This window comes from Oryx dammah, unplaced genomic scaffold, assembly GCF_014754425.2.
Source record: "Oryx dammah isolate SB20612 unplaced genomic scaffold, SCBI_Odam_1.1 HiC_scaffold_1, whole genome shotgun sequence".
NCBI classification, from domain to species: domain Eukaryota; kingdom Metazoa; phylum Chordata; class Mammalia; order Artiodactyla; family Bovidae; genus Oryx; species Oryx dammah.
Genome location: NW_024070185.1, coordinates 63,891,505 through 63,918,513, shown reverse-complemented (window position 1 = coordinate 63,918,513; position 27,009 = coordinate 63,891,505). Strand labels below are relative to the sequence as shown.

General features: G+C 36.9%; 1 protein-coding gene and 1 long non-coding RNA gene across 2 annotated transcripts in view; one reads left to right on the top strand and one right to left on the bottom strand.

The window, feature by feature from the left end:
• Positions 1–25,923, top strand: part of ERP44 (endoplasmic reticulum protein 44) — an 86,231-nt gene extending 60,308 nt beyond the window's left edge. The window contains exons 6-12 of the mRNA XM_040238991.1: positions 207–322; positions 3,996–4,053; positions 6,248–6,364; positions 8,616–8,727; positions 9,595–9,736; positions 20,256–20,358; positions 22,316–25,923. Coding sequence (XP_040094925.1) covers positions 207–322; positions 3,996–4,053; positions 6,248–6,364; positions 8,616–8,727; positions 9,595–9,736; positions 20,256–20,358; positions 22,316–22,417 — 750 coding nt within the window. The 3' untranslated portion in view covers positions 22,418–25,923. The remainder of the gene's footprint in view (positions 1–206; positions 323–3,995; positions 4,054–6,247; positions 6,365–8,615; positions 8,728–9,594; positions 9,737–20,255; positions 20,359–22,315) is intronic.
• The window catches only part of LOC120862881, a 51,902-nt gene that overhangs the window by 19,934 nt on the left and 4,959 nt on the right, over positions 1–27,009 (bottom strand). The window contains exon 2 of the long non-coding RNA XR_005720871.1: positions 13,065–13,181. This is a non-coding gene — a long non-coding RNA (uncharacterized LOC120862881). The remainder of the gene's footprint in view (positions 1–13,064; positions 13,182–27,009) is intronic.

Genomic DNA, 27,009 nt, shown 5'->3' with positions numbered 1-27,009 from the left:
AATAAAATGTTATTAGGAAATTATTACATTAGATGATAGTTCAGACTGTTTTCAACCTAATGTAATCTTTAATAGTTTTGGATTAGGTGTTAAAAGCTGGTTATACTTCATTTGGTGATAACTGAACAGCAGCTAGGTAAATGAAATAAAATGTTTTTTAAAAAACTACATATGTTTATAAAGTAATTACATACTTTATTTTACAGCGCAGCAAAAGAAATATCGTTGGATATTTTGAGCAGAAGGATTCAGAAAACTACAGAGTTTTTGAAAGAGTAGCAAATATTTTGCATGATGATTGTGCCTTCCTAGCTGCATTTGGGTAAGTAGCCTAATTGGTACAGTGTGTTGGTGGTTGGGTCAGCTCAGCTGCCATGTTAAATTCTTGTTCTGTGTGGTGGTTTTTTGAAGATGACCTCTTATAAAGATTATCTCAGTCCTTTTAAAGTCACTGACAAGTTTTTATGCCTATCTCTGACCTCTCTTTTTAGTTTAAAAGTCTGTTAATTATTCTTTCTGTACTATATTTTTCAAAATGTACATAAGAGGAAAAGGATGGACCAGCTTTTCTTCTGTCTTTTCCCTGCCTCAGAGGAACATGCTCATTCCACAGCTAATTTCTCCACTAGCGTCCCTACAGTTGTCCCTTCAAATCCTCTGCGGCTTTGATCCATCAGTTGTCCTTGCTTTCTCATGTTTTCAGTCTGACTCTTTTCATGAACTGTTTTCCTTTTCCAAAAACATGATTCTCTCATTCCTAATCTGTCTCTTCTGTCTCTTGAACTATTAACTCAACTCTTTCTTTTCATTCTTAAATTTTTTTCAAAGATTAGTTATGCTTGACTACCCTGAATTTCTCATACCCTAATGGTTCAAATATGTTAACCTCCTGAAAACTTTTACCTCCATTACCCTAAAGAAATCTCTCTGCACAGTCACAAAGTGACTTCTTTTTTGTTTTTTTAAGTTTTATTTATTTATTTTTATTTTTACTTTATTTTACTTTACAATACTGTATTGGTTTTGCCATACATTGACATGAATCCACCACGGGTGTACATGCGTTCCCAAACATGAACCCCCCTGCCACCTCCCTCCCCATAACATCTCTCTGGGTCATCCCCGTGCACCAGCCCCAAGCATCCTGTATCCTGCATCAGACATAGACTGGTGATTCGTTTCTTACATGATAGTATACATGTTTCAATGCCATTCTCCCAAATCATCCCACCCTCTCCCTCTCCCTCCCACCCTCTCCCTCTCCCTCTGAGTCCAAAAGTCCACTATACACATCTGTGTCTCTTTTGCTGTCTTGCATACAGGGTCATCATTGCCATCTTTCTAAATTCCATATATATGTGTTAGTATACTGTATTGGTGTTTTTCTTTCTGGCTTACTTCACTGTGTATAATCGGCTCCAGTTTCATCCATCTCATTAGAACTGATTCAAATGTATTCTTTTTAATGGCTGAGTAATACTCCATTGTGTATATGTACCACAGCTTTCTTATCCATTCATCTGCTGATGGACATCTAGGTTGTTTCCATGTCCTGGCTTGTAAACAGTGCTGCCATGAACATTGGGGTACACGTGTCTCTTTCAATTCTGGTTTCCTCGGTGTGTATGCCCAGCAGTGGGATTGCTGGGTCATAAGGCAGTTCTATTTGCACTTTTTTAAGGAATCTCCACACTGTTCTCCATAGTGGCTGTACTAGTTTGCATTCCCACCAACAGTGTAAGAGGGTTCCCTTTTCTCCACACCCTCTCCAGCATTTATTGCTTGTAGACTTTTGGATAGCAGCCATTCTGACTGGTGTGAAGTGGTACCGCATTGTGGTTTTGATTTGCATTTCTCTAATAATGAGTGATGTTGAGCATCTTTTCATGTGTGTGTTAGCCATCCGTATGTCTTCTTTGGAGAAATGTCTATTTAGTTCTTGGGCCCATTTTTTGATTGGGTCGTTTATTTTTCTGGAATTGAGCTGCAGGAGTTGCTTGTATATTTTTGAGATTAGTTGTTTGTTAGTTGCTTCATTTGCTATTATTTTCTCCCATTCGGAAGGCTGTCTTTTCACCTTGCTTATATTTTCCTTTGTTGTGCAGAAGCTTTTAATTTTAATTAGATCCCATTTGTTTATTTTTGCTTTTATTTCCAGAATTCTGGGGGGTGGATCATAGAGGATCCTGCTGTGATTTATGTCAGAGAGTGTTTTGCCTATGTTCTCCTCTAGGAGTTTTATAGTTTCTGGTCTTACATTTAGATCTTTAATCCATTTTGAGTTTATTTTTGTGTATGGTGTTAGAAAGTGATCTAGTTTCTTTCTTTTACAAGTGGTTGACCAGTTTTCCCAGCACCACTTGTTAAAGAGATTGTCTCTACTCCATTGTATATTCTTGCCTCCTTTGTCAAAGGGAAACTAAAGACCTATATATAGAAAACTATAAAACACTGATGAAAGAAATCAAAGAGGACACTAATAGATGGAGAAATATACCATGTTCGTGGATTGGAAGAATCAATATAGTGAAAATGAGTATACTACCCAAAGCAATCTACAAATTCAATGCAATCCCTATCAAGCTACCAGCGATATTTTTCACAGAACTAGAACAAATAATTTCAAGATTTGTATGGAAATACAAAAAACCTCGAATAACCAAAGCAATCTTGAGAAAGAAGAATGGAACTGGAGGAATCAACTTGCCTGACTTCAGGCTCTACTACAAAGCCACAGTCATCAAGATAGTATGGTATTGGCACAAAGACAGAAATATAGATCAATGGAACAAAATAGAAAGCCCAGAGATAAATCCACACACATATGGACAAAGTGACTTCTTAATTAGCAAATCCAGTGGTCTTTTTTCCAATCTTAGTTCTCTACAATTTCTCTGAAGGATGTGACCCTGAGCTACCCTGTCCTTCTTCTGCTATGTCTGTACTTTACCTTGAATCTCCCTGGTTACATTTCTGATTTCCCTGGCTTTATCTTCTTTTTTTTTTCTTTCTCTTTCAAAATAGAATCATTCTTATGGTTCTGTCCTTGAGTCTCTTCTCACTGAAAATTATCTCCACCATCCTTTGATGTTTTGCAATACTATCTGTTTTCTTTGACCTGTAACTGATAAGACTCAATTGCAGTACCTTGACTAGTACAATTGTAGTCTTGAGTAGAGCCCAGATTTCGGGCATAGTATTTCCTCTCCAGTTTGTGACCTTTTCCCTTATTTTAAATGCTTCTGTAGGTTTTGTATGTGTGTTCTATTGTAAACATTATCAGTGTTTTATGAGGATGGTTGTACAGAGTAAATAATGAAGGAACATCTCCCGTACGTTTTCTGCATTACTGTTTCCAGCCATGGAGGCCCCTCACTATTCCTCTAACACTGCAAGCACACTTCATAGCAGAGCGTTTATCCTTATTGTCTCTATCCAAAGGGCTTTGTCCAGATATCACCTCAGTTACTAGAAACAATCTGGGGTCAAAAACAGCCATTTACTGCCAAAACTTCTAATCCAAAGATAACATACTCAATCAAAAACAGCTAACCAAAATCTCCCTTAAAAAAAAAATCTGCCTTGTACTAAATCTGCCTTGTACTTTCCTTCAAATGTATGCTTTTCTTGGTGTTGCATAATCTTATAAGTAGGAAAGATGGAAAGGTATGTATTTCAAGTTATAGTTCATATGTTGCAAAACAACTAGCATATTTCCTAAGCGTGCTTGCTCAGTCATGTCTAAATCTTTGTGACTCCATGGACTATAACCAGCCAGGCTCCTCTGTCCATGGGATTTCCCAGGCAAGAATACTGGAGTAGGTTGCCATTTCTTATTCCAGGGGATCTTCCCAACCCAGGGATCAAACCTGCATCTCTTGCATCTCCTTGGAAGGCAGATTCTTTACCACTGTGCCACCTGGGATACTTTAGACATATTACTGCTATTATTTTTCTTAAAAAAATATTATCACTTGTTTCTCTCTTTCTGTTAGGGTTGTTTCAAAACCAGAAAGATACAGTGGAGACAACATAGTCTATAAGCCACCAGGGGTAAGTTGCTATTTCTTAGTGTGTATAATTTAAAATGTAAATATATGTATACTATAATTTATAGTTTTGTACATGTTATATTCACAGATTCATAAAGTTTTAGTATTGGAAGGAACCTTAAGACATCATTTTGTCCTAATCCAAACCTTTTAAAGTAAAGATGAAGACACAAGCCTAAAGTCACACAGGCATTTAGTGGCAGAGCTGGGACTAGAGACTCCCTGACCCCCAGGCCTTTCCCACTTCTATTTCACCTTCAGTCTGGGACTCACGTTCAAAACAATGCTTCAGAGGTCTGTGGTCATCACTCTAGCTTGAATGAGACTAGCCAAACTCCCATGTCTCCTGGTATATAAGTTCACCTGGTACTTGCCAGATACTAAGGAGCACTAGGTTGTTTTTAACCCTTGGCTAAGAAGTTAAGTATATCTAAACTTAGAAGTAGCTCTTTAGGCCCAGGTGAATGGTAACCACAAATAAGAAAGGCAAAACTCAGTTATTATTACCCCAAATTGACCTAACAGTCTGAAAAAGCTGGCTTAAAACTCAGCATTCAAAAAGCTAAGATCATGGCATCTGGTCCCACCACTTCGTGGCAAATAGATGGGGGAAAGCTGGAAGCAGTGACAGATTTTCCTTTCTTGGGCTCCAAAATCACTGCAGACAGTGACTGTAGTAAAAGACACTTGCTCCTTGGAAGAAAAACTGTGACAAACCTAGAAAATGTATTAAAAAGCAGAGACATCATTTTGCCAACAAAGGTCCGTATAGTCAGAGCTGTGGTTTTTCCAGTAGTCATATATGGGTTTGAGATTTGAACCATAAAGAAGGCTGACTGCTGAAGAATTAATATTTTGAATTGTGGTGCTAGAGACGACTCTTGAGAGTCCCTTAGACAGCAAGGAGATCAAACTAGTCAATCCTAAAGGAAATAAATTCTGACTACTTATTGGAAGGACTGATGCTGAAACGAAGCTCCAGTGCTTTGGCCACCTAATGCAAAGAGCCGACTCACTGAAAAAGACCCTGATGCTGGGAAAGATTGACAACAGGGGACGACAGAGGATGAAATGGTTTGATAGCATCACTGACTCACTGGACATGAACTTGAGCGAACTCTGAGAGATGGTGAAGGACAGGGATGTCTGGCATGCTGCAGTCCACAGGGGTCACAAAAAGATGGACACAACTTAGTGACAGAACAACAAAATACATATATACAATACAGGTTTATATAGATATGTATGTATGTATAACTGAGTTACTTTGCTATACAGAAATTAACACAACATTGTAAATGAACTATGTGTGTGAAAGTCACTCAGTTGTGTCCAACTGTTTGTGACCCCATGGACTATACAGTCCATGGAATTCTCCAGGCCAGAATACTGGAGTGGGTAGCCTATCCCTTCTCCAGTGGATCTTCCCAACCCAGGAATCGAACCAGGGTCTCCAGTTATCAGGGAAGCCCATAAATCAACTGTACTTCACTAAAATAATACAGTCAGCTACCTTCCTAGGTGTAAAACTCTGGGAAAGTTTGTGAGCATCTCTGTGCTTTAGTTTGTTCATTAGTAAAAATAGCCATGATAATACTAGTACCTGCTTTATGCGGATATTTTGAGGATTAATTGAGTCAACACATACAAGGTGCTTAAAACACATACAAGGTGATAAAACAATGCTTGGTCACAGTAGTTGGCTTAGGTAATGTTAGCAGTTTATCATTATTTTAGGCACTTCATAGGTACTGATTTTGAGTGAATGTGGAAACAGATAACAGCAGTTAATTTTAGTTTTGATTTATATAGTATCATGTATTTTTCAAGGCTTTTTCACTGGAAGTCTCCAAATTTTCTTCTGACATTTTTGAAGGGAGAGATAGCTCAATTAAATCATTAGGATAATTCTTTTCCCAACACCTGCTGGCTATTGATGAAGATACTGATAAGCATTTACTTGATGCAAATCCAAGGGAAAGCGGAAGGCTTAGGCATCACAGATTAGATAATCAGGTCCCTCATAATCATAGTTAGCAGCTCATTACCATCAGTAGTCCTCTTTCTCAGTCGTTCCATGATTTTTTGCTGCTTTTATATCCCGTGTAGATTTTCTAAGCTCATAGATGGCTTTAAGAATGCAGTTTTGCTAGCACAGGTCAGATGTTTACTTTTTTCCTTTGTTTTTGTAACAGCATTCTGCTCCAGATATGGTGTACTTGGGATCTATGACAAATTTTGATGGGACTTACAATTGGATTCAAGATAAATGCGTTCCTCTTGTCAGAGAAATAACATTCGAAAATGGAGAGGTATGGCTTTCTAGTGTATGTTGCTATTTTTAATTAAGATTTCCGAAAGAGCAAGCTGCTTCTACCCATCTTACTGTTTTAACACAGAACTTATTGTTACAGTGAACACGTCATACCTCTTTCCATAATACCGGCCAGTGGTCCACCTCTGCTGTCCCAGAATCCCACGGTTGTATTTCCTGCAGTAGCAGTGTTTCATGACCACCTTGAAAATGAGTTTGAAGGTGATTCTGATCCCACCCTTGGTTGAAGATTCTTATTTAAGGAGATTGCTTTAGAAGCAATGTTCTGCAGATTTTAGTTACAATTAATTATATACAGTGAATAATCCTTTGCTTTGAAAACGTTTTTCTGATTGCTCTCCTAAAAGAATGAAACTGTGTTCTCTTTCCATTGTAAATAATGAAAGCAATTATTATTACCATGTAACTGTCCTCAGTGATCCCATGTGCCTGAAATAAAGCCTATCTCCAATTCTTAACAACTCCCATAAAAACCTAGAAGGTTGGAGGAGCAAATACAAAGAGCTGTGTCTGTTTTTAAAAAGACATCTCTGTTTTTTACTGTATTTGAAACACAGCTTTCATTTCATTTTACTCCTTCACTTTCAAAACCCACAGCCTAAGAATGTAATTAAAAATTTTTTTTTAATGTTGAAACTTTCAATATGTATATATGCTTCAAAAGAATTACAAGTACATAGCTCAGGTATTAATATACAACTCAAGAAATTATCACAGAATAAACACTCTCATATAATTCCCACCAAGTCAGAGTTTGGCAATTCTGTAAAAAGTCAGTGAGTATTTTAAGGCTTTGCAGCTCATACAGTCTGTGTTGCAGCTATTCAACTTGCAGCCTTAGACAATACATAAATAAGCGTGGTTGTGTTGCAGTAAAGCTTGCTTGCTTGGTTACTGTCTTAGTTTTATCCTTTCTACTTTCTCTGTTCCCTGGGCTTCAGGTATGTTTATCTGAATTAATTAACATTTTTATTGTAGCTGCTCATTTAGACCTTAGAGACTCAGAAAGATCTAGTAACCTGTCATGATTATTCACTGCTTTGGCAGTTCTTACAGGGTTAGTTTCAAAACAGTTTAAAGGTACAGACCTGGAACTTGAACAATTAAACAGAGGTCTGTCCTTCCATTCCCAACCCTGTCTCTCATCCTATAGTAGTTGGCACATTTAATGAAATTCTTTAGACTTGTTACATTTCATAACCAATTACCCACAAATCCTTTAAAATATGAGGAAAGATTTGTTAACCTGTAAATCTGGTTGTCTTGCTCTCTTTCTCCTGAATTCTTGACTACCTACTTGTAAAGAATATATTGGTACAGATGTGGACATGGGTACATTGGAAGCTCTAGTAGGTTAAACTACCAGCTACTATGTTAATGTATGTAAATTAGTTTAGCAAACTAATTCACATATTTTCAAACTACTAATTTATTACTTCTCTCTTTAACAATTGTCAGTTCACCTATATTTGTAGGATTTCTTTTGTTTTAACAAAAAATTCTGTTTAGTTACAAAATTAGTAATTTTATTACTAATAAAGTAATATATTTGTTTCTACTTTTAACTTCTTAGCTCTTAAATTTTCTAAAAAGTAACATGCCACATGTGAGGCACTGAGAAAATGTTCTGAGAGTTCAGAACAGATTCAAGGTATTTTTGTGTGTGTATATGCACAAGGTATATATATAAACATGTACATATAAGTGGAAGTACTTGTTAATAATGTTGATAAATTGTATATTGATTGAAAACTGGCTATATTATGGGGTTTTTGTCTTTTGCTCTGTATCACACTTTTCAGCTGTTGGTAGGTCTCATGTAAGTGGAGTGGTTTTTGCAATAAACCTTAGAATAAATGTAAGTTTGCAAATCAGTTAGATTTATTTATTGCTGTACACTCAGTTTTTCATTGTTATCTGTGAAGAGTGTTTATCCTTTCATTAGTCAGCTCATTTTTTAAATACCATGGCTTCATCCAGTACTAGGTCACAGGTCAGCCAAGTGGTTACCTTAAGGCAGGTCAGTTCCTATGGTACAGGAAACAGGGGGCCATTCTCAGTGGCTCCTTCTTCCACTGAAGCATTTATTTACACCATTGGTCTCTTTTTCCTGGAATGTTGCAGCTGCTTTATGTTACATGGGCTGAGGTTAAATTGTTCCTACCTAGAAAATAGCTAGAGCTGAATGGAGAGGCCTGATAATTCTCATTGAATACTTCTCTATACAGGAACTGACAGAAGAAGGACTGCCTTTTCTCATACTCTTCCACATGAAAGAAGATACAGAAAGTTTAGAAATATTCCAGAATGAAGTAGCCCGACAATTAATAAGTGAAAAAGGTAGACAGATTAAGGTGTTTATATCCTTCTTTTCTCTTTTTTTTTACTTTCCCCTCTTTCCATTACATTAATATTGACATAAGCATATTTGGATTAAAAACTTAAGTTATTTTAACTCAACTCCTAAAATTACATGAAAATATGGGGAAGGGAGGTATGAGTAGAGATAATGCAAAGCAGTAGCTTTAAAAAAAAAACACAAGTTTTTTAGCTTTTTAAAATCAAGTAGCATGAAAAGTGGGATCATGGGTGGACAGTGTGTTTTAGGCACTTTCTTCCGGCACCTTGATGCTTGTCTAGTCCTTTTCTAATAATTTCAGAGATATTGCTGAGAGGACTTTCACAGCCTGATTAACATTTACTGTATTTCTAAATGAAAGTAAGTTGAGTACTTCTCTGCAAACTTCTCCAAAGCATCAAAAGGGAATTTGCATTATCACCACTGGAGAAGAAAGTCAAACAAAATAGACTGAAGGTTTTATATAGAGCCATGCCCATATCAGTCTCTGTAAATATTTTGGGAATTGTAGTAGATTAAAAATCAACCAGTAGGGACTGGAAGGGCATCCTTGGTGAAATGAAGATGTTCCCATGAGAACAGACCAGGATAATCTGCAGGGCAAACGATTGCCCAGAAAAATTTTAAATTCACTATTGCATTTCTAAAGAAATTATACTCTCTGCCTTAAAAATTAAAATCCTACCTCTTTAAGTGTTGTAGTATTTAGATTTTAGTCTTTGTAGTCTATATTACTCTAAAGCATGTTGGGAAGTTTTTAGTATATCACTTTTTATGAACTTGCAAACTTATGAAAATATAATAAAGAATATTCTAATCTACCTCTCCAAATTCTGTTTCTTTTTAAGGTACAATAAACTTTTTACATGCTGACTGTGACAAATTTAGACATCCTCTTCTGCACATACAGAAAACTCCAGCAGATTGCCCTGTAATAGCTATCGACAGCTTTAGGCATATGTATGTGTTTGGAGACTTCAGGGATGTATTGTAAGTATTCATTTTGGTTTTTTAAAATTACTGATATGTGTCTCAAAAATGAACTTTAAATGATTGTTTGGATATTTTAAATAATCCTGTGTTGAAACAGTAATGCTGTGTTATTTGGAAGGAAGAGTTTTGTTTTGTTTTGTTTTTTAAACTCCAGAGTGTAGTATGAATGACTGTGGGGAATTTCCCTGGTGGTTCCATGGTTAGGACTTGGTGCTTTCACCGCTGTGGCCCTAGGTTCAATTCCTGGTCAGGGAACTAAGATCCCATGAGCTGAGCAGCAAAACCAAGGGAAAAAAAAGAAACTGTTAAATGATGATGAGAATTATGATGTATCTCTACAGAAATGCCAGAATTAGATGATCTTAAATGCTTAGGAATTAATTTCTGAAAGAAAAATTTTGACCTATGAGAAATTTCTTTTGAATTAAATTTAGTCTTTGTCAGCACATCAAGGGAGTAAGTAGATTAAAGAAAATGAATAATATTGGTGCTCATTTGTGACTGTGTGTCAAGAATGTTAGTGGTATTTAAGACCAGAAGATGGCTATGACAAAGCATTTATAAAGGCATACAGCTAAGAACCTTTCCAAGAACAGATATGCTTTCTGACTCTTTTCTCATAGTGTTAATAAACATAAACCTAGTAACTACCACAGATACTACTATTTATATCAGCTTTCTGAGATGCTAGATACAACAGTTAAAGTAGAAATGTTTGTTCGTATATGAAAAATTTAAGCAATACAGGTATTAATTCAAAATAGACCTTTTTCTTTTCAAAATTAATTTAAATATCACCAATTTTAATGTTTAAAGATTAAATTTTACAGTTTGAGGGTGATTTGAAGTCCTATTGCAGAATGGATTACCTCACTCACTTCTGAATATTTTAATAGAGATATGGTTGTTTGATAGAAGAAGATTCTCAGTCCTTATATAGAGGAGGTCTCCCTTTGGGGTCCTCCCTCAGGCAAGTCATGGGGTCGCAGAGTCGGACACGACAAAGTGACTTTCACTTTCAGGCAAGTCACTTCTGTTTACTTGTTCCTTTACACTTAACATGTGGTTGGTGGTACAACCTCCCTAAAGAGATTGTTATAAAAATGAATGAGAGATGATGATTGTGTTATGAACCATTACGTACTTAAAAATACTAGTTGTTTTTATTTTACCTCAGCAATCCCCCTCCTGTCTACTCATATTCAGCCCACAGTGTCTGTACTTGTTCCTCCCAGCATCACCTTTCTCCAAGCCCCGTCTCCTCTCCTCCATGAAAACCTTCTCCAGAACATTAGGTCCTACCTTAGGGATTAACATCTCCAGAAATCTTGAATCAGTGCCCCTCTGCTGAACCCTGTCAGAGCACTTACCACATTATAAAACCCAATTGCCTATTCCCAGCTTATCTCCTTTTTCTGCCTGGTTGTGAGTTCTTGGACTGAACTGGGGATCCAGTCTTAGTAACCTTTTTATATTATATATAAACCATTGGTTTTATTTTATATATAAACCAGTGGTTTATATTATACAGCTGTCATATAGAAGACCCAGATAAATATTCAGTGAGTTAATATGCTAAGTGGTATTCCTCCGAGTGTAGGTAAAGTGAAAACATTTAAATTGCTGAGCATTGTGTGAGCATTGACTGTTATGCTAGACAGAAATGTCTTAGCTGGTTGTGTATCCTTTTCCTCTTACTTCATTGGCTTGCCTCCAGAGGCTGTAAACTCTAGCTAAAAGAACAGACCTTTTAGGAGAGGGGGCAGCTGTTGTAGTGGTTGAGTTCACTTCAAGAGCTTCCAGGCAGTGACAATGTTTGGTATTAAAATGCTGCCCTCTTCATGGGTTATTTGCATGAAGTTTTATATTTTCCTACCTCTGGTAGTGGGCAAATCTTGGGTTGATTATTTACCTCTCTTCCTTTCACTATAAATTACCAGCCCTAATTATGAAGTTTCAAGTTAGCCAAAGTCAAGAGGATGCTGACTCAGGTTAGGTTTACTAGTCAGAAACCAAACTATGCCCAACTTTGGCTTTTATTCCCAGGAACATTGTTACACATGAAGGGAAACCTGTGACAAATTTCACCATGGCTGTCTTTTAAGTTTTCTCCTCCAGTTCTGAAGTCAGATTTAAAACACTCTAGCCTTTCCAATCCCATCTTGGTGTCTGTCAGAGTACCCAAACTAAGATCAGCGGTCATATTATTTATCACATGACCCAATCCCCCTATCCTCCAGCCACAGTTCACTGGACCAAGAGATGGGCATGTTACCAAGAAAAGCTAATTTATCAGCTGGAAGCACTCTCTCTGCTTGTGCCCTGGTGCAAAAAGACAGAGTCAGTAAAATTCCCCAAAGAAACATGGAAATGGGAAATGATCCTTTCCCATCCTGCAAGTGTTGAGTCCTGTGAGCACGGAGGGAGATAAGAGAAGTGATTATATTTGAAGCTCTGAAACAAATTACTTTTAATTTCTCCCTTAGGTGCCTGATTTCCCCTCCTAGGCACTGTTTCGTCGAATATTTTTTTAATTATAAGGAGGCACATGCTGTGTGAACTACAAACTGAGCCTATGTGAATAGATGTTAGTGTTAAAAAATAAAAGACATGCAGCAAAGTGAATCTGACACATTTAATGGCTTGTGTAATTGTTATTGTGCTGCATGGTAATTAAGGCTTAAATGATAAGCCGTTTCCATAAATTACTGTAATTACTATTACTTTTACTTAGTAACTCAGCAATTCTGGAGTCAACTGGTAGAAGTACGTGGTGGTAAGGAGAGGGAAAGCAGATTTATGATGCAGTCTCCTCCCATGCTAAAGGCAGGCACTGCAGCATGGTGCGGGGAGCTGCTAACCAGTATTCTGTTCATCTCTTATTTCAGAGAACCTGAGGTTTAGGGATGTAACATAACCAGCAAGGCCACACCACTAATCACTGGCAGGGCTAGAAGTCATGTCAGAGTATATTGAACCCCTAAACCTCAAGCTCGTAACACCTGATACCAAAACAGTTACATTTTCAGTACATACAAAGGCAGCGTAAGCGTGAATGTGAAAGATGTTTGAAGAGGCACTGTTTGTTAATACCTGAAACTGAATTACACATCTCTGAATCCTTAGTTGTTTTATCTATCTGTAGTTTGACCAGATTGATTTCTTGCTAAATGTAAAGATTTTATATGGAGGCAGAATGGGGGGGGAGTTTTGAAGCCTAAGCACATAGGGGTAGGCCTAGGAAATGTTCGCCAGCCCTGAGAGAAGAGAATAAATGATGGGGTCTAGTGTAAAGACTGTTGAAGGACTTTCTGGAGGAACTTACCTTCTAAAAATTGTGGCCTGCAAATCCCCACCATCTGTTCCTTTGCTCGGGGGTTCTTAGGTAAGCTCCCACCAGAGCCCCAGTGACAGGAAAAAGCAGCAGGATGTCAGATCACTCCTAGGGAAATGAACAAGTTACTCTAAGGCTAAGGAGTTCCCCAATTCTGAGATCTAGGTCATTTATTTCAAATCACTGCATCACTGAAAATTATGATCATATTTCCTTAAACAACTCAGGGGGCATGGTTGTGAGGAGATGAGAGAGGCAACATGAAACTGAAACTACAGGGGTGGGTATCTCCCCAATTTAGCAGTTTGGTTGCTGCCATGATGAACTAGCCTGTCTCCTTCAACTTAGAGGGAACAAACCAGGAATTGAATGAGATGATAAAGAATTTGGAGGGACAGGTAAAAGAAATGTTTACCCTTGTAACCCTGACAACCTGGTTTCGTTCTTCATTATCTAGGGGTTCTTTTTTTTTTTTAACCCACGTCAGGCTTTTGACTGAAAAAAAAAATGGTGCTGCAAAATCTTTTCTGTGTGTGTATAGTTTTATTTCTGGCTATGCTGGGCCTTCACTGCTGTGCCAGCTTTTGTCCAGTTATGGTGAGCGGGGACGACTCTTCATTGCAGCGCACAGGCTTCCCATGGCAGGGGTTTCTCTTGTTGTGAAGCATGGACTTTAGGATGTAAGGGCTTCAGTAGTTGCAGCACACGGGCTCGGTAGTTGTGGCTCATGGACTCTAGAGCACAGGCTCAGTTATTGTCTCATAGACAGGCTTAGTTGCTTCGAGGAATGTGGGATCTTGGACATGGGATCAAACCCATGTCTCCTGCGCTGGCAGGCAGATTTTTTACCCTGAGGATCTTTTTAAAAGGCCAATATTTAGTTTTCATCATCTCTTGCTATACTAAGTGCTTTGTGGTGATATTAGTAGATGTTCATTTAATGCTTTTAATTTGCTTTTAGTTTCATCACTTGTTATAAGATTTAAGAGTTTGACTATTCTGAATGTATATATCTGGAATATATCCTAATATTTATCAGTTACTCATCTGCCCTATTCTCTACCTCTCCTGTTCATCTCTGTAGTTTTAATTCTCTGAATGTGTCTCTCTTTTCAGCCACTGGGCTGATACATAAACAGTGGTCCAGGTCCCTAAATACCATTTTTATATTCCTGTAACATACTTTTTGTACACCTGATCTTGATATGTAGGATTTATAAGTACTTTTACTTTTCAGATCATTCCAGTATATTTTTACCTTATTTGGTTTTGCCAGCAAAACAGACATCAAGCACTGACAGAGCCAGGCACTGTACTAGCCCTACTTTATACTTTTATATGTGTTTTCAGTTAATCTATAACAAGCTTAGAAGATAGATATTATTTCTACTTTACAATCAAGAAGTTAAGCTCTGCAAGATTTAGAAACTTCACTAAAGTGGAGTCACTAAAGAGGCAAGGAATACAGTGGTTACGTGCACAGACTCTGGACCCAGTCTGTTATCTATTAGTTATATCACCCTGGGCAGTTTCCTAAGACCTTTATGCCTCTGTTTCCTCATCATGAAACAGGAATGATAATAATTTTACCTAGTTAACAGAGTTCTTGTGAGTATTAAATGAATATGTATAACTCTTAGAACAGTGTCTGATACATGGCTAGTGTTTAGAAGGCTAGCTATGATTATTCAGTTCAGTCACTCAGTCATGTGATTACTATAGGCACTAATATATTTGGATTTAAATCCAAGTCTGTGACTATAAAAACAATACAGTTAGATAAATAAAGCAGTTGTTCTCACTTCACATATCAGAAAGCTGAAGCTCAAAGAAGTAACTAAAATGAAAAGATATAGTGTTTTTACACTGTAATACATTGAATGAGTTCAAACTATTGTATAAGTTGAGTTAAAAAGTAGTAAACAATACTAGGAAATTGAATCCAGCAATTAGTGAAAAAAGAATACTATATCAACAACCAAGTGGGCTTTATCCCAAGTATGCAAGGCTGGTACATTTAGTCATTAGTGAAGTCGCTCAGTCATGTCCAACTCTTTGCAACCTCATGGACTGTAGTCTACCAGGCTCCTCCGTCCATGGGCTTTTCCAAGCAAGAATACTGAAGTGGGTTGCCATTTCCTTCCAGCTTTCAAAAATCAATGAGTAATTAGGCATACACTGATTACATCAACATACACAAGAAGCATTTGATAAAATTCAATATCAATCATGACAATGTGGAAACTTCCTCAATCTTATAAAGGACATTTATAGAGAACCTACAGCTAATATCATATTTAATAGTAAAAGACTGAATGCTTTCCTCTTAACATCAAGCACCAGGCAAAGATGTCTGCTCTCTATGTATCTGTTAAGCATATAATTTGTCCCTTATTTCTGATTATAAAAATATTTTCTTTGTGGATAATTCTTAAAGTTGATAAAATGCCAAAGAATAAAAATCACCTATAAATCCACAAAAGAGATCTAAATATATGTATGTGTTATAAAATTGGAACCATTGCTAAGTGGCTGAGTCACTTCAGTTGTGTCCTACTCTGTGTGACCCCATAGATGGCAGCCCACCAGGCTCCCCCGTCCCTGGGATTTTCCAGGCAAGAACACTGGAGTGGGTTGCCATTTCCCTCTCCAGTGCATGAAAGTGAAAAGTGAAAGGGAAGTCGCTCAGTCATGTCCGACTCCTTGTGACCCCATGGACTGCAGCCTACCATAGGATTTGCCAGGCGAGAGCACTGGAGTGGGGTGCCATCGCCTTCTCCAAATTGGAACCATGCTATTTTATAAATTTTCTTTTTAACTTATCCACACATTATAAACATCTTCCCATTCATCGGTATTTTTCCATTATTTCTAGTGGCCAGATAGCTTGCCTTTGAATGGATTGTTTCATGATTTGTCTAAATAACCTCTGTTGTTTGAAATCCAGGTTTTTCCCATGAAAAAATAACACTGCTACTAACGGGACTTTACTTGATTCATCCTCATTAACATCCTTGTAGTTTTGATGCTATGGAACACTTTCCCCATCGTGATTTTCCCTTTGTTGGTAGGGGAGAAACAGCCCTTTCATTGTCTTTTACTGATTGTGCTTCTTGTTTTTGACCTTTTGTCAAAAGTCATAATAGTTAATAGCCCTATATGGATACTTAAGTTTACATTAATTTAAATGATATAAATTACAATTTTAGTTTCTCACTTACTCTAAACCCATTTCAAGTGCTCAGTTGCCACATGTAGGTAATGGTTCCTGTATTTGACAGCACAGATATACAGTATTTTTTGGTCATCACACAAGTTCTGTTGGATAGTTCTGCTGTTAAGTATTTGCAGTTTCAAGGAACAAAATAACTCACCCGGCGAAGCTCAAAACCAAGGGGTTTATGCTGAAAAACTACTAAGAAAATGACAAGGAATGGAACTGCTTGAGGGGAGCTAGGCTGAACCACCGCAAGTGCTGGGCAGCTGCTCTCTTCTTCCCTTCCTCTGGGGCCCAGGAGCTCTTCTCTGGGCTCTCACTTCACATCTGCCCCATCCTCCTCTCTGTAGAGCAGCTTTTCCTCTGCCCTGCTCTAACTTCTGCCTGGACGCGGTTCTGATTTACCATGATGGGACTTAGTCTGAACTCTCTATGACTTTTTAACTCTCATCATATCATCTGATTGCATTCCTTAAACCCCTTGGCCTACATTCTGTAGACATCTGATTGGCTCAACCCACATAGATTGATTCCTTCTCCACTCCAAATTATATGTCCCCCATTTTTTTTTCCAGCTTAAGAGAGGTATAATTGACATATGAAGCAAATGTAATTCTCATACATTGCTAGTGGGACTGCAAAATGATACAGCCACTCTGGAAGACAATTTGGCAGTTTCTTAAAAAGTCAAACATACACCATGCATATAACCTAGTATTTTACCTAGAGAAGTAAACTTATGTTCACACAAAAACCTATGCCCAGACCTTTGTGGTAGCATTGTTTACAATCACCAAAGTCTTGAAAGAACCAGTGTCTTTCAGTGGGTGAATGAATAAACCAGTTGTGGTATATCCACTCAATGGAATGCTATTCAGTGAATAAAAGAACATACATTTTTATGCATGCAACAAAGGGGATAAATCTCAAATGCAGGGTGTTAGGTAACAGAAGCCAGTCTCACAATTTCATATCCATGACATTCTGGAAAAGACAAATTATGGGAATAGATCAGATCAGCAAGAGTTAAAGGGAAGAGGAAGATAGGAGTGAGTGTTGGAATTGTTCTATTTCCTGTTTGTATAGGTGGTAACAAGGTGCTACATGCTTATGTTAAAACTCATATAACTTAAGCCTAAAAAATGAATTCTGTTGTATGTAAATTTTTTAATAAAAATACTTGTCACCTCATATGCACTTGTTAAAGCTTGTTTAAATGATACACTTATGTTTTGTGCATTTCACCATGTCTAAATTTTGCATCACCTAAAAATAAATACTGTAAGCAAACAAAAAAGTGGAGGATGAAAGAGAAACACTTAGGGGTTCTAATTAGAAAAAGTATACCCTAAGTATAAAAATTTAATTGAATTTATTATAGTAAGGATCTATTTATCTTCCTTTTTAGCAAATAACTGTATTGTCTGTTTTCTTGACAATGTATTGTTGATTCACTGCTTGTTACCTAATAACTGTATAATTTCTAGCCACAAGCTAGGTAAGAACTCTTTGTCATCTGTTTTTCTACCACATCAATTCAGATTCATCCTCTCTCTCATCTTTGCTTTTACTCACAGTTCTCCCACATGTTGACAAAGGGGAAAAAATCAAGTAGGGGAAAAATCTGTTTGGAGTGTAGTCTATGAATCTGATACACTTAAGATATAATTGTAAATTATTTCTTGACTAGCAGAAGCAATTCACATTGTATTGGTGTGACCGTCTTTGAACATTTTTAAATAACAAACTAGCAAGGGCTTTATCTTAAACATTATAGATTTGCAGTTCTTTAAATATATTTGAGCACTTTGCTGTGGGTGACAAGTGATGATGTCAGATTAAATTGATATCCTCTCAATGTTTGTGTCTGGTGCATGTGCAATTTCTTCTGTACCAGAGACCCTTTCAGAGGCATTCTGTCAATACAGCTACCTGACAGCCATTTGTATTTGTAAACTGTGCATTTGGCACCTGCTGGCCTCTGTTGCATTGGAGCTAGTGGGGAGCCAAAATGGGTGTACAATGAAGTTATTGGCTGTTAATCTCAGTGGGAGTTATTGAAGAGAAGAAACAGCACTTGCAGGACCTCAGGAGAGGATAAAAAGAAAAACTGGTAATATTAACACAAGCCAGGTATGCTACCAAAACAGTCATTTAAAAAATCAGTTCTACTGAAGGAAATAAAATGTTTGTAGACCTGCATTTTATTTCATGCAATAGATTGGGGGGAGGGGGAGAAACAGGTTTCTATTTTAAAATATAATGAATTTTAATTGATCCCAGTAGAGGCCAGATCTCTACCAGGATCTCAGCAGAGGACAAACAATTCATATGAGCAGAAATAGAAATTAAAACAATGGAAAAAATGCTTAATTTCTGAAGAGATGGAAATCAAAATGCTGGTGTCTTTCACTTATCAAAGTAGCAAAACGGATTTTAGTATTAAAGACAAAAGTGACAAACAGGTAGACAAGCAGTAGTCAATATTGATGTTCTGTAACCATAATTTGCCCACTTTAAGTTCTTACATGTTAACTCATCACTCCTTCTTTATCAGATACAACTCAGGGAAATAATTGTGAAGGAAAAGGCTGGTACTATGTAAATCTGCTTAGCCTTATACTGGTCTATTTTGCTGCAGTGCATGTTTCTGTCCTGCAGATGTGCTCATACCATAATGGGTAATTACAGGAATGTCATCAAATATACAGTGAGTTATATGGTTGGAGGGCACCACCGACTCAATGGACATGAGTTTGAGCAAGCTTCAGGAGTTGGTGATGGACAGGGAAGCCTGGTGTGCTGCTGTCCTTGGGGTCACAAAGAGTTGGACACGACTGAGCGACTGAACTGAACTGATGTTGGTTCGTGTTATTTTCCTCAGAATAGTTTGAAGCCACTGAGGAAAGCTTTTTCACCATAAAAGACAATGCCTTTGTCTTTGTGATGTATAAAGACTTTTTTTTTTTTTAAAGGCCACTGGCCTTGAGAAGTGCTTTGCTTTTCACAATGTTAAGGTAGCTGATGAAACTGCCTGTGTGGTTTAAGTTGTGAAGAAAGTTCTCCCTCTAAGAAAAAACATGAAAGAGCTACACCCTGGTTTAGATTATTTTTATAAAGTTTGTTATGCTGGCAGTGAATGCCCTGTATCTCAAAAAAGACTGCTAAGCTTCAGGTTAAGGTGTCATCTGGCTGACACAGAGATCAAATGCTGGAGAAGGCTGAAGGGCACTAATATTTTTTAGGCTCTTAGTAGTAATCTGGTTACAAACCTATGTAACAAGCTATGACTTGTAACCAGTTTATTTTTTTTCCATTTCATAGTCTTTGTCTCATTTCCTTTGTCATTAACGTGTAGAATGGTGGAGAAGCCTTACATATTTGGAAGCACCATGTCATTCTGAAGTGCTCACATCAGTCTGTTTTCTGTGTGATTCTCTTTATTTCCCATGGCTTAAAATTCTGCCTTCCAAATAGTTTGCCAAATGGATGTGGAGCTTTGTAATATAATCTTCCTTCAGTTAATTCAGGACAGACCTACATAGTTTTAAGTGATTAGTCCCTACATTATTTTTCCCTTGAGCTTCTATTATTTTTAGTGTAATTTTGCAGAACATAAGATTTTACAGTTATATATATTAAGGAAAATTTATAAATGCCCATCATAAGGGAATAAGCCTTAGGACACCATCTTGATTCTGAAGCATTTGTTCCAGTAAGTGTAGAAAATTTTCTGTAAAACAAGTGCAAGCATTGGAACACACAGTTGAGTACTAGACATGATGATTTACAACTGTGTGAAAATGTATGAGATGTACCTGGACTGTTTGTTACTAGTTATGGTGAGTTGGTGGGATTGTAGCTAAATTTTTTTAAAAATTGTTTTTAATGTTGTGAAGTTGGTAAAATAGAAATAAGTCCATCTAAATAGTTTAAGCTAAATTTTTGTTTTACTTTGGTTTTAGAATTCCTGGAAAACTCAAGCAGTTTGTATTTGACTTACATTCTGGAAAACTACACAGAGAATTCCATCATGGTCCTGACCCAACTGATACTGCCCCAGGAGAGGTAGGACTCTTGTTTGTTTCTCAGTGGGAAGTCTGTTTTTTCTTTTTCAATTAGTCTTGAAAAGACTCTGAAGCTGTTGCATAATCTTGAGTTTCCAGTCCTGAATATTTTTGTAAAAAAATTCTAAACAAACTAGATAATACACAAATTATGTTCATTTAAAAATTTTAAACCTTCAGAAAAGTAAGAATATTACAATATACTTCCTTGATCATATAAACAAAGTTGTCTGGTAAGTCCTTGGTGGAAAATGGCCATAAAAGGGTTAAATAAAGTTAGCTTCATATAGAAGTAAGAGGTAGGAATTAGAAGCAGGTAGACTAGCAAAGAAATCAGTGGATTGCATTAATTGCTTAAGCCTTCCTCTCTGGCTGAGAGTGACCACCACACTATAAAGAAAATAATGATTTGATATCTTAAGAGCCTTCATCACCACGGTATTCATAATGCTCAAAATTTACAGTTTAATGCAGCTTTTCTGTTTGAGATGTAGAATGCTTGATGACTGTTTACCAATACAGTTTAATATTTGCTTGATATACAGATAGATATTTTTAACCTGAGAATTTTCTTCTGTTCCAAGTTACCTTGTAAATTCTGTATAAGTACCTGCTTTGTTAAACACCCTTAAATTTGCATTTTGATGCATTATTGATTTATATCATGTCTGTTACCATTATACTGAGAGGGAATGATATATACCAGAGATAATATATACCAAAACACTTACTGCATATGCCCAGAACGTCAATACACTGTTTTTGCCAAAAGAACCACCAAAGAAAAATAAAAACTAAGTGAATTTTTAAGAGTCAAATTAAGTTCAGAGTTACCAGTTACTTTTGGGAATCTGACAACATGCTTTTTTCCTTGCAATCTGAGATCAGATTTTCTTTGATAATTAAGCAACTATAGATGTAGGAAAACTTTGTTGGCAGTAACCCAAAGTAGGCCTGCTTAGTATTTTATCAGAGTAAGAAAAGATGTGGCTTGCCATTATTGTATTATCCTGATTTGTTTCAATTTATATATTACTCAATTTCTTGTATTTATTTATCTTTGCATACTAATACATAGTAGGCACCAAATACATGTTCATTTCATAGTAATATAGCTTCAGATTAATTAAACCAAACATATCTCAGCAAAAAATAACAAATGTATTGGGGAAAGGGAATGTGACTAAGTATAAAAAGTAAAGTGTGGATACATTGCTTCCCATGTGCCCTTTTATGTATAGAGAGAGAGTGTACTACACGTACTGTGTGCCTTTGTAAACTACAGGGAATATTCAAACAATGATGATAATCACGTTTACTCTTGAGCTCACAATGTAAAGGATAGACTGCACTGTCCTTTTGAAATTCTTCGTCACTCTTATATTTCCACTGGATATTTTTACATACTGTTGGTATACAAGTAAAATGCTAGAGAAATTTCTTAAGAGTATTGAAGTGTTTTTCTTCCTTACGTCAACTAGGTTTTTGTAATTGCTGATGTCCAGATCTCTATCTGCAGAATTGTTGTTCAGTTGCTAAGTTGTGTCCAACTCTTGCAATGCCATGGACTGTTGCCTGCCAGGCTACAGGTGCCTTTAATAATCTTAGCAGTCATTTGTAAAATGGAAGGGTTTTGGCCAGCTTAGGATTTTACTGCCTCTACAGAATATTCTAGGAAAGCACCCAGGTGTCAGATGTTTTGCTTCTCCACCACACCTCAGCAACTGTCATCAGATCAACGGTTAATGGCTCTGTGGTAGCCCTGCCTTGGAGAATCTGAGTAAGGGCATTTGAAACAGGGAAAGCAAGATTTCAAACTCAACTCTTGTCTTTGGCATATAGTAGCTATAGTTTATTGATTATTAATAAATAATTATAGGGCAATTACCATGCATCTAATACTCCTATTAAAATATAAAATATATTGATATAAAAATGTTTTATTCTTTCCCATGTAGGAAGTCCAGGATGTAGCAAGCAGTCCACCTGAGAGCTCCTTCCAGAAACTAGCACCCAGTGAATATAGGTATACTCTATTGAGGGATCGAGATGAGCTTTAAAAACTTGGAAAAACAATTTGCAAGCCTTTCAAACAGCAGCATCAACTTACATGGTGGAAATAGTAAACCTATATTTTCATAATTCTATGTGTATTTTTATTTTGAATAAACTGAAAGAAGTTTTGGGTTTTTTAATTTTTTCTCTCCCCGACTCAAAATGTATTGTCATTTAATATAGCCTCTTTTAAAAAAATCTGCTAGGGTTAAAAATAAATAAATAAAAATCAGAGGCCTACCTTTACTTTAAATCTGTCCTGTAAAATTTTTATACATCAAGTGAAAGGTGAGACTGCCAGATATATACCATTAACTTGCACTACTAGGCTAGGAAGGACTTAGGGATGTTTCCTGTGTAGTATGTGTTTTTCATTCTTTTCTCTATATATGATCAACTCTGTTGGTATTTTTAGTTCTCACATTTCTCAAAGCTAAAGGGGTATACATTCTGGATGGCTGGGGGGAGGGGGAATAAATTAAAATTTTCACACTGTGTACTGTGTTTTACTGATTAGTTGGATATTGCTTATGAAAATTCCATAGTGGTATTTTTTGGATTCTTAATGTGCAACTTAAACATACTATGAAGAGGAGGAGAGCCATAAGCCAGAACATTTGGCAGGAATTGTCCTTATAAATTAAGAAAAAAAAAGAAAAGTGTTATTAAATTTCTATGTGTTTGTCTAACAAAGTGGCATATGGGTGGCATTTAAAACTTTGAATTATACCTAAATCTGAGGAAAAGGAGATACTAGTGGAACAGATTACCAGTATTGAACTAGATGACTTTTAAGGCTCCTCCTATCATGACACTTTTAAATTTCCAAAGAGAAAAACCAGCAGAGAAAATGTATTTCAGTAATTCTGACCTTCTTCCATCATGTAGTCTTGTTCTAGTTGTATAGATCAAAAGCAAATTTAGAAATAAGGCATATTTCTTTCTTCATTGTGAAATCGTTAAGGAGGACCCTACGTCCTCTAGATTCCCTGATTTCCTAGGCCTGCAGCGTTCAGTCAAATGGGTCCCTGTGCCAGGCCTCAGTACTGCCAGGGAGCAAAACCAGAGGGAGAAGACCCTCAGTGTCATATCAGGAAGCCCAATGCCAGAGGACAGTTTCAAAATTGGCTTTCCTCTGGGCCTGGGTTGGTGCTATAGGCCAAGAGTCATTTTATACTTGGAGTCTAAGTCAATCCCAGTTTGGGGAAAGATTATTTTTAAGCTTAAAAGGCTGACATGTGCCATTATATGTAGTATGTAATATATGTAACATCTTTCAATTCTTTTAAAGTAAATATTTATAATAGATATTTAATGATTGTTATTTTTTAAAATCAGTCTAAAATTCTTTGTTATGCATGACTTACCCATCATTTCATTTAGACTAATAAATGTTAGTAAGGTAGTATGGGGCATGTTTAATAGAAAATGCTAGAAAAGCAGGACAGAGCTTCCTCAAGTTTGGGCCTTAGTTCTGTTCTCTCCATTGCTTTTAATCAGTAACTTTGAAATCAGAGCTACAGTCTTCAAGTCAGAAGATGGACCAAATGTGAGGTGACAGAATGAAAACTTAGAAACATTAAACAAACAAGCATATAAAACCAAAAGCAGCATCTGCAATTGACTGGAATAATTTGTAATCCTTTAATTGACTTTTAAAAAATAGTAAACAGAAGATTACACTTAAGAATTAGGTTGCATAGAATTGGTTTGAGAGTAGTCATGATAAAGGCCCTGAAGAACACATCTTCAGTGTGATCTAAGATAACACAGTGTGATCTAAGTGGCTTGTTAAAGTGGATTTGAGGCTTTATTTAGCATTTATGGGGGCTTATTAGACTGTATTAGACTGTAGCCCTGCCACTGTCACTGTCTTCTCCAGAGTATGAAGCCACTGAGGGCATGCAAGGATACTAAATTTTATGCCTGTATCGGGACAATAAACATCAATAAATGTTTACTGAATGAATGAGATATGCAGTGACGTTGGGTAATTTTTATACCTGAAATGCTCAGCACTCATCAGGATTTGTTGCCCAGTTTTGTAAAGTCACTAACAAGCTCAAGTGCAAAATAGAAATGCATTAGAGAAAGTAAGTTCTTGCCACAGGGCTAGTGCAGGGTTGGGGTGGGGAGGAGGCCTGTGGCTAGGACAATGGGAAAGTAAGTTGGAGCTGATTGTGTAGGGCCTTGTATGCCAATCTAAGGAAAAGATTTTTACTGTATCTTATAGCCAGTAGAGATCCATCAACAAGTTTAAGCAAGTCAGTATGTTCATAACACTGTAGCAGAGGTCTCAAGATAATTAAATGAGTTCAGTGGAGGAGAAAGAAAGGCAGAGCTAAGACAGGGACAGCAGAGATGGAGAGAAACAAATACAAGAGGTCCCATAGGCATTTGTCACCAGCTGGATGTAAAGAGAGAACTTAAGGAATCTAGAACTTAAAATTTAGACTTCTCCTCTGAACCTCAGTGAATCAGAGGATATCCAATCTACTTCAGGCCTCAGGCTCCTCAGCTGTGAAAGAAAGGATGCTCGACTAGACTGAAGAACACAGTCAAGTTGCAAAACCAAAATTAAAAGCAGGCCCTACTGCTTGTCAGCCCACTAACTTTTCCAGTTGTTGTTGTTGTTGTTTAATAGTACAGTAGTGAGGGGGACCATAAAAAGGTGAGCTTACTTTAGATGAAATTCTGAACATTTTTTAAAAGTTAAATGAACCTAGAGAAGAAGGCAGAGAATGGGCGACTAAAGCATCTCATGGAGAGCTCTCTGATGAAGTCAACTTGTCAAAGATTACATACAAAAGAAGGAAAAACTGGCATGATAAGGCCCTAAAAGAGCAAAGTGAAATATGAAAAACAGTGTTAGATATGTTAAAGCTCAGAATGAGCTTAAATGTGCAGAAAACACTAACACTGCCAAAAATATTTTAAAACCTGAATCACAGCAAAAAGAAAAACAGATAAAGGAGTATACTGGATCAACAATCAGGAAGAACAGAGGAACTTATTTTTTTCTCTGACAGACCTAGTCTGCTCGGACAAAAAATGACATAAGCAAAACTGCAAAAATAGGAAATAAAAATTTTGCCACCTTGAATAGTTTTAGGGCTCTTAGGCCCAAACTCCAGTATCACAGACAGCTGCTGGATGTACCAAATGCTTTCTGTCAGCAACTGCTGGGAATTTTTAAGAAACCATGGAGATCATAAGGTAACAGAAGACTAGAAATGGACAAACATTTTTCCAGTTTTCAAAACCATTAGTTAGTACTTTATAGTTGTGGGGATGATTAAACAGCTGTAAAAAAATAATCAGTTTTAAGCCCAATATTTAAAGACCCTGAAGACAGTTAAGTTGTTTTAGAGCTTAAATTGTCTTATACTGATTATAACTTTTGTGTGTTCATTAAAACAGATTGGATAGGACTGCTGCTTGGCAACTGTTTTTTAGCTGTGTTTGAATTTTTGTATGTATTTCCAAGTAATAAAACTATATTTCTAAAATATTTCTATATTTGAGACTTATTTGTCATGAATATTTAACTCAAAATTCAGATGACCAGAGTCACAAGATGTTCCAGTTTTACAGTTATTTTTTAGATTATTTAATTGTACCTGACTCAGCATGGGAAGCTGTATGAGTCCATGTGCTGGTAACAGACTAGCCTTTAGCTAAATCATCAAAGCTCCCTCTTGCAGAGCACACTGGGGAAGGGCCAGCCTGCCTTCAGAGAACAGGTTTTGGAGACACTGGAAGAGGAAGAGTGCAGCTTGCAAACTGTGCCCCAAAAGTGCTCCCTTTACTCCCTCCCTCCCTTTCCCCACCTCACCTAATATATCCTTCTATCCATCCTTCAATGCCCAGGACCATTACCACCTGTTGTGGTCCCACAGCCCTTTATCTAAGTGTTTTAGAATATCCAGTCTAAAAGAAATTGGAAGTATATGTATCCCTTTTCCTGATCACCATGTGAAGGCTGGCTCTGGAAGCACAAACTGCTCCATCTTTGATTCCCAGCACCCTAGAGCACTGTTAAGTGATTACTATGTGATGGGGAAAAAGAAGTCAAATTACATAATAAATGAATGAATAAGGGACAACAAAGCATCCCCATAACTAGAATGGACACAGTTATACCATCTGTGAATCCCAATTATCTGATAGCTAGTCACATTTCATCCTATATCCTAAACTGATTATGGAATCTTAAGAGTTTATTCTAGAAGAGATTAAAATCTTACACCAACCCACAGATACATAACTTTCAGAATGACACTGGAATGCCCATTTGCTATTCTTTGGAACTCTGCATTCAGATGCTTATATCTTTCCTTTTCTCCTTTGCTTTTCACTTCTCTTCTTTTCACAGCTATTTGTAAGGCCTCCTTGGACAGCCATTTTGCTTTTTTGCATTTCTTTTCCATGGGGATGGTCTTGATCCCTGTCTCCTGAACAATGTCACGAACCTCGGTCCATAGTTCATCAGGCACTCTATCTATAGATCTAGTCCCTTAAATCTATTTCTCACTTCCACTGTATGATCATAAGGGATTTGATTTAGGTCATAACTGAATGGTATAGTGGTTTTCCC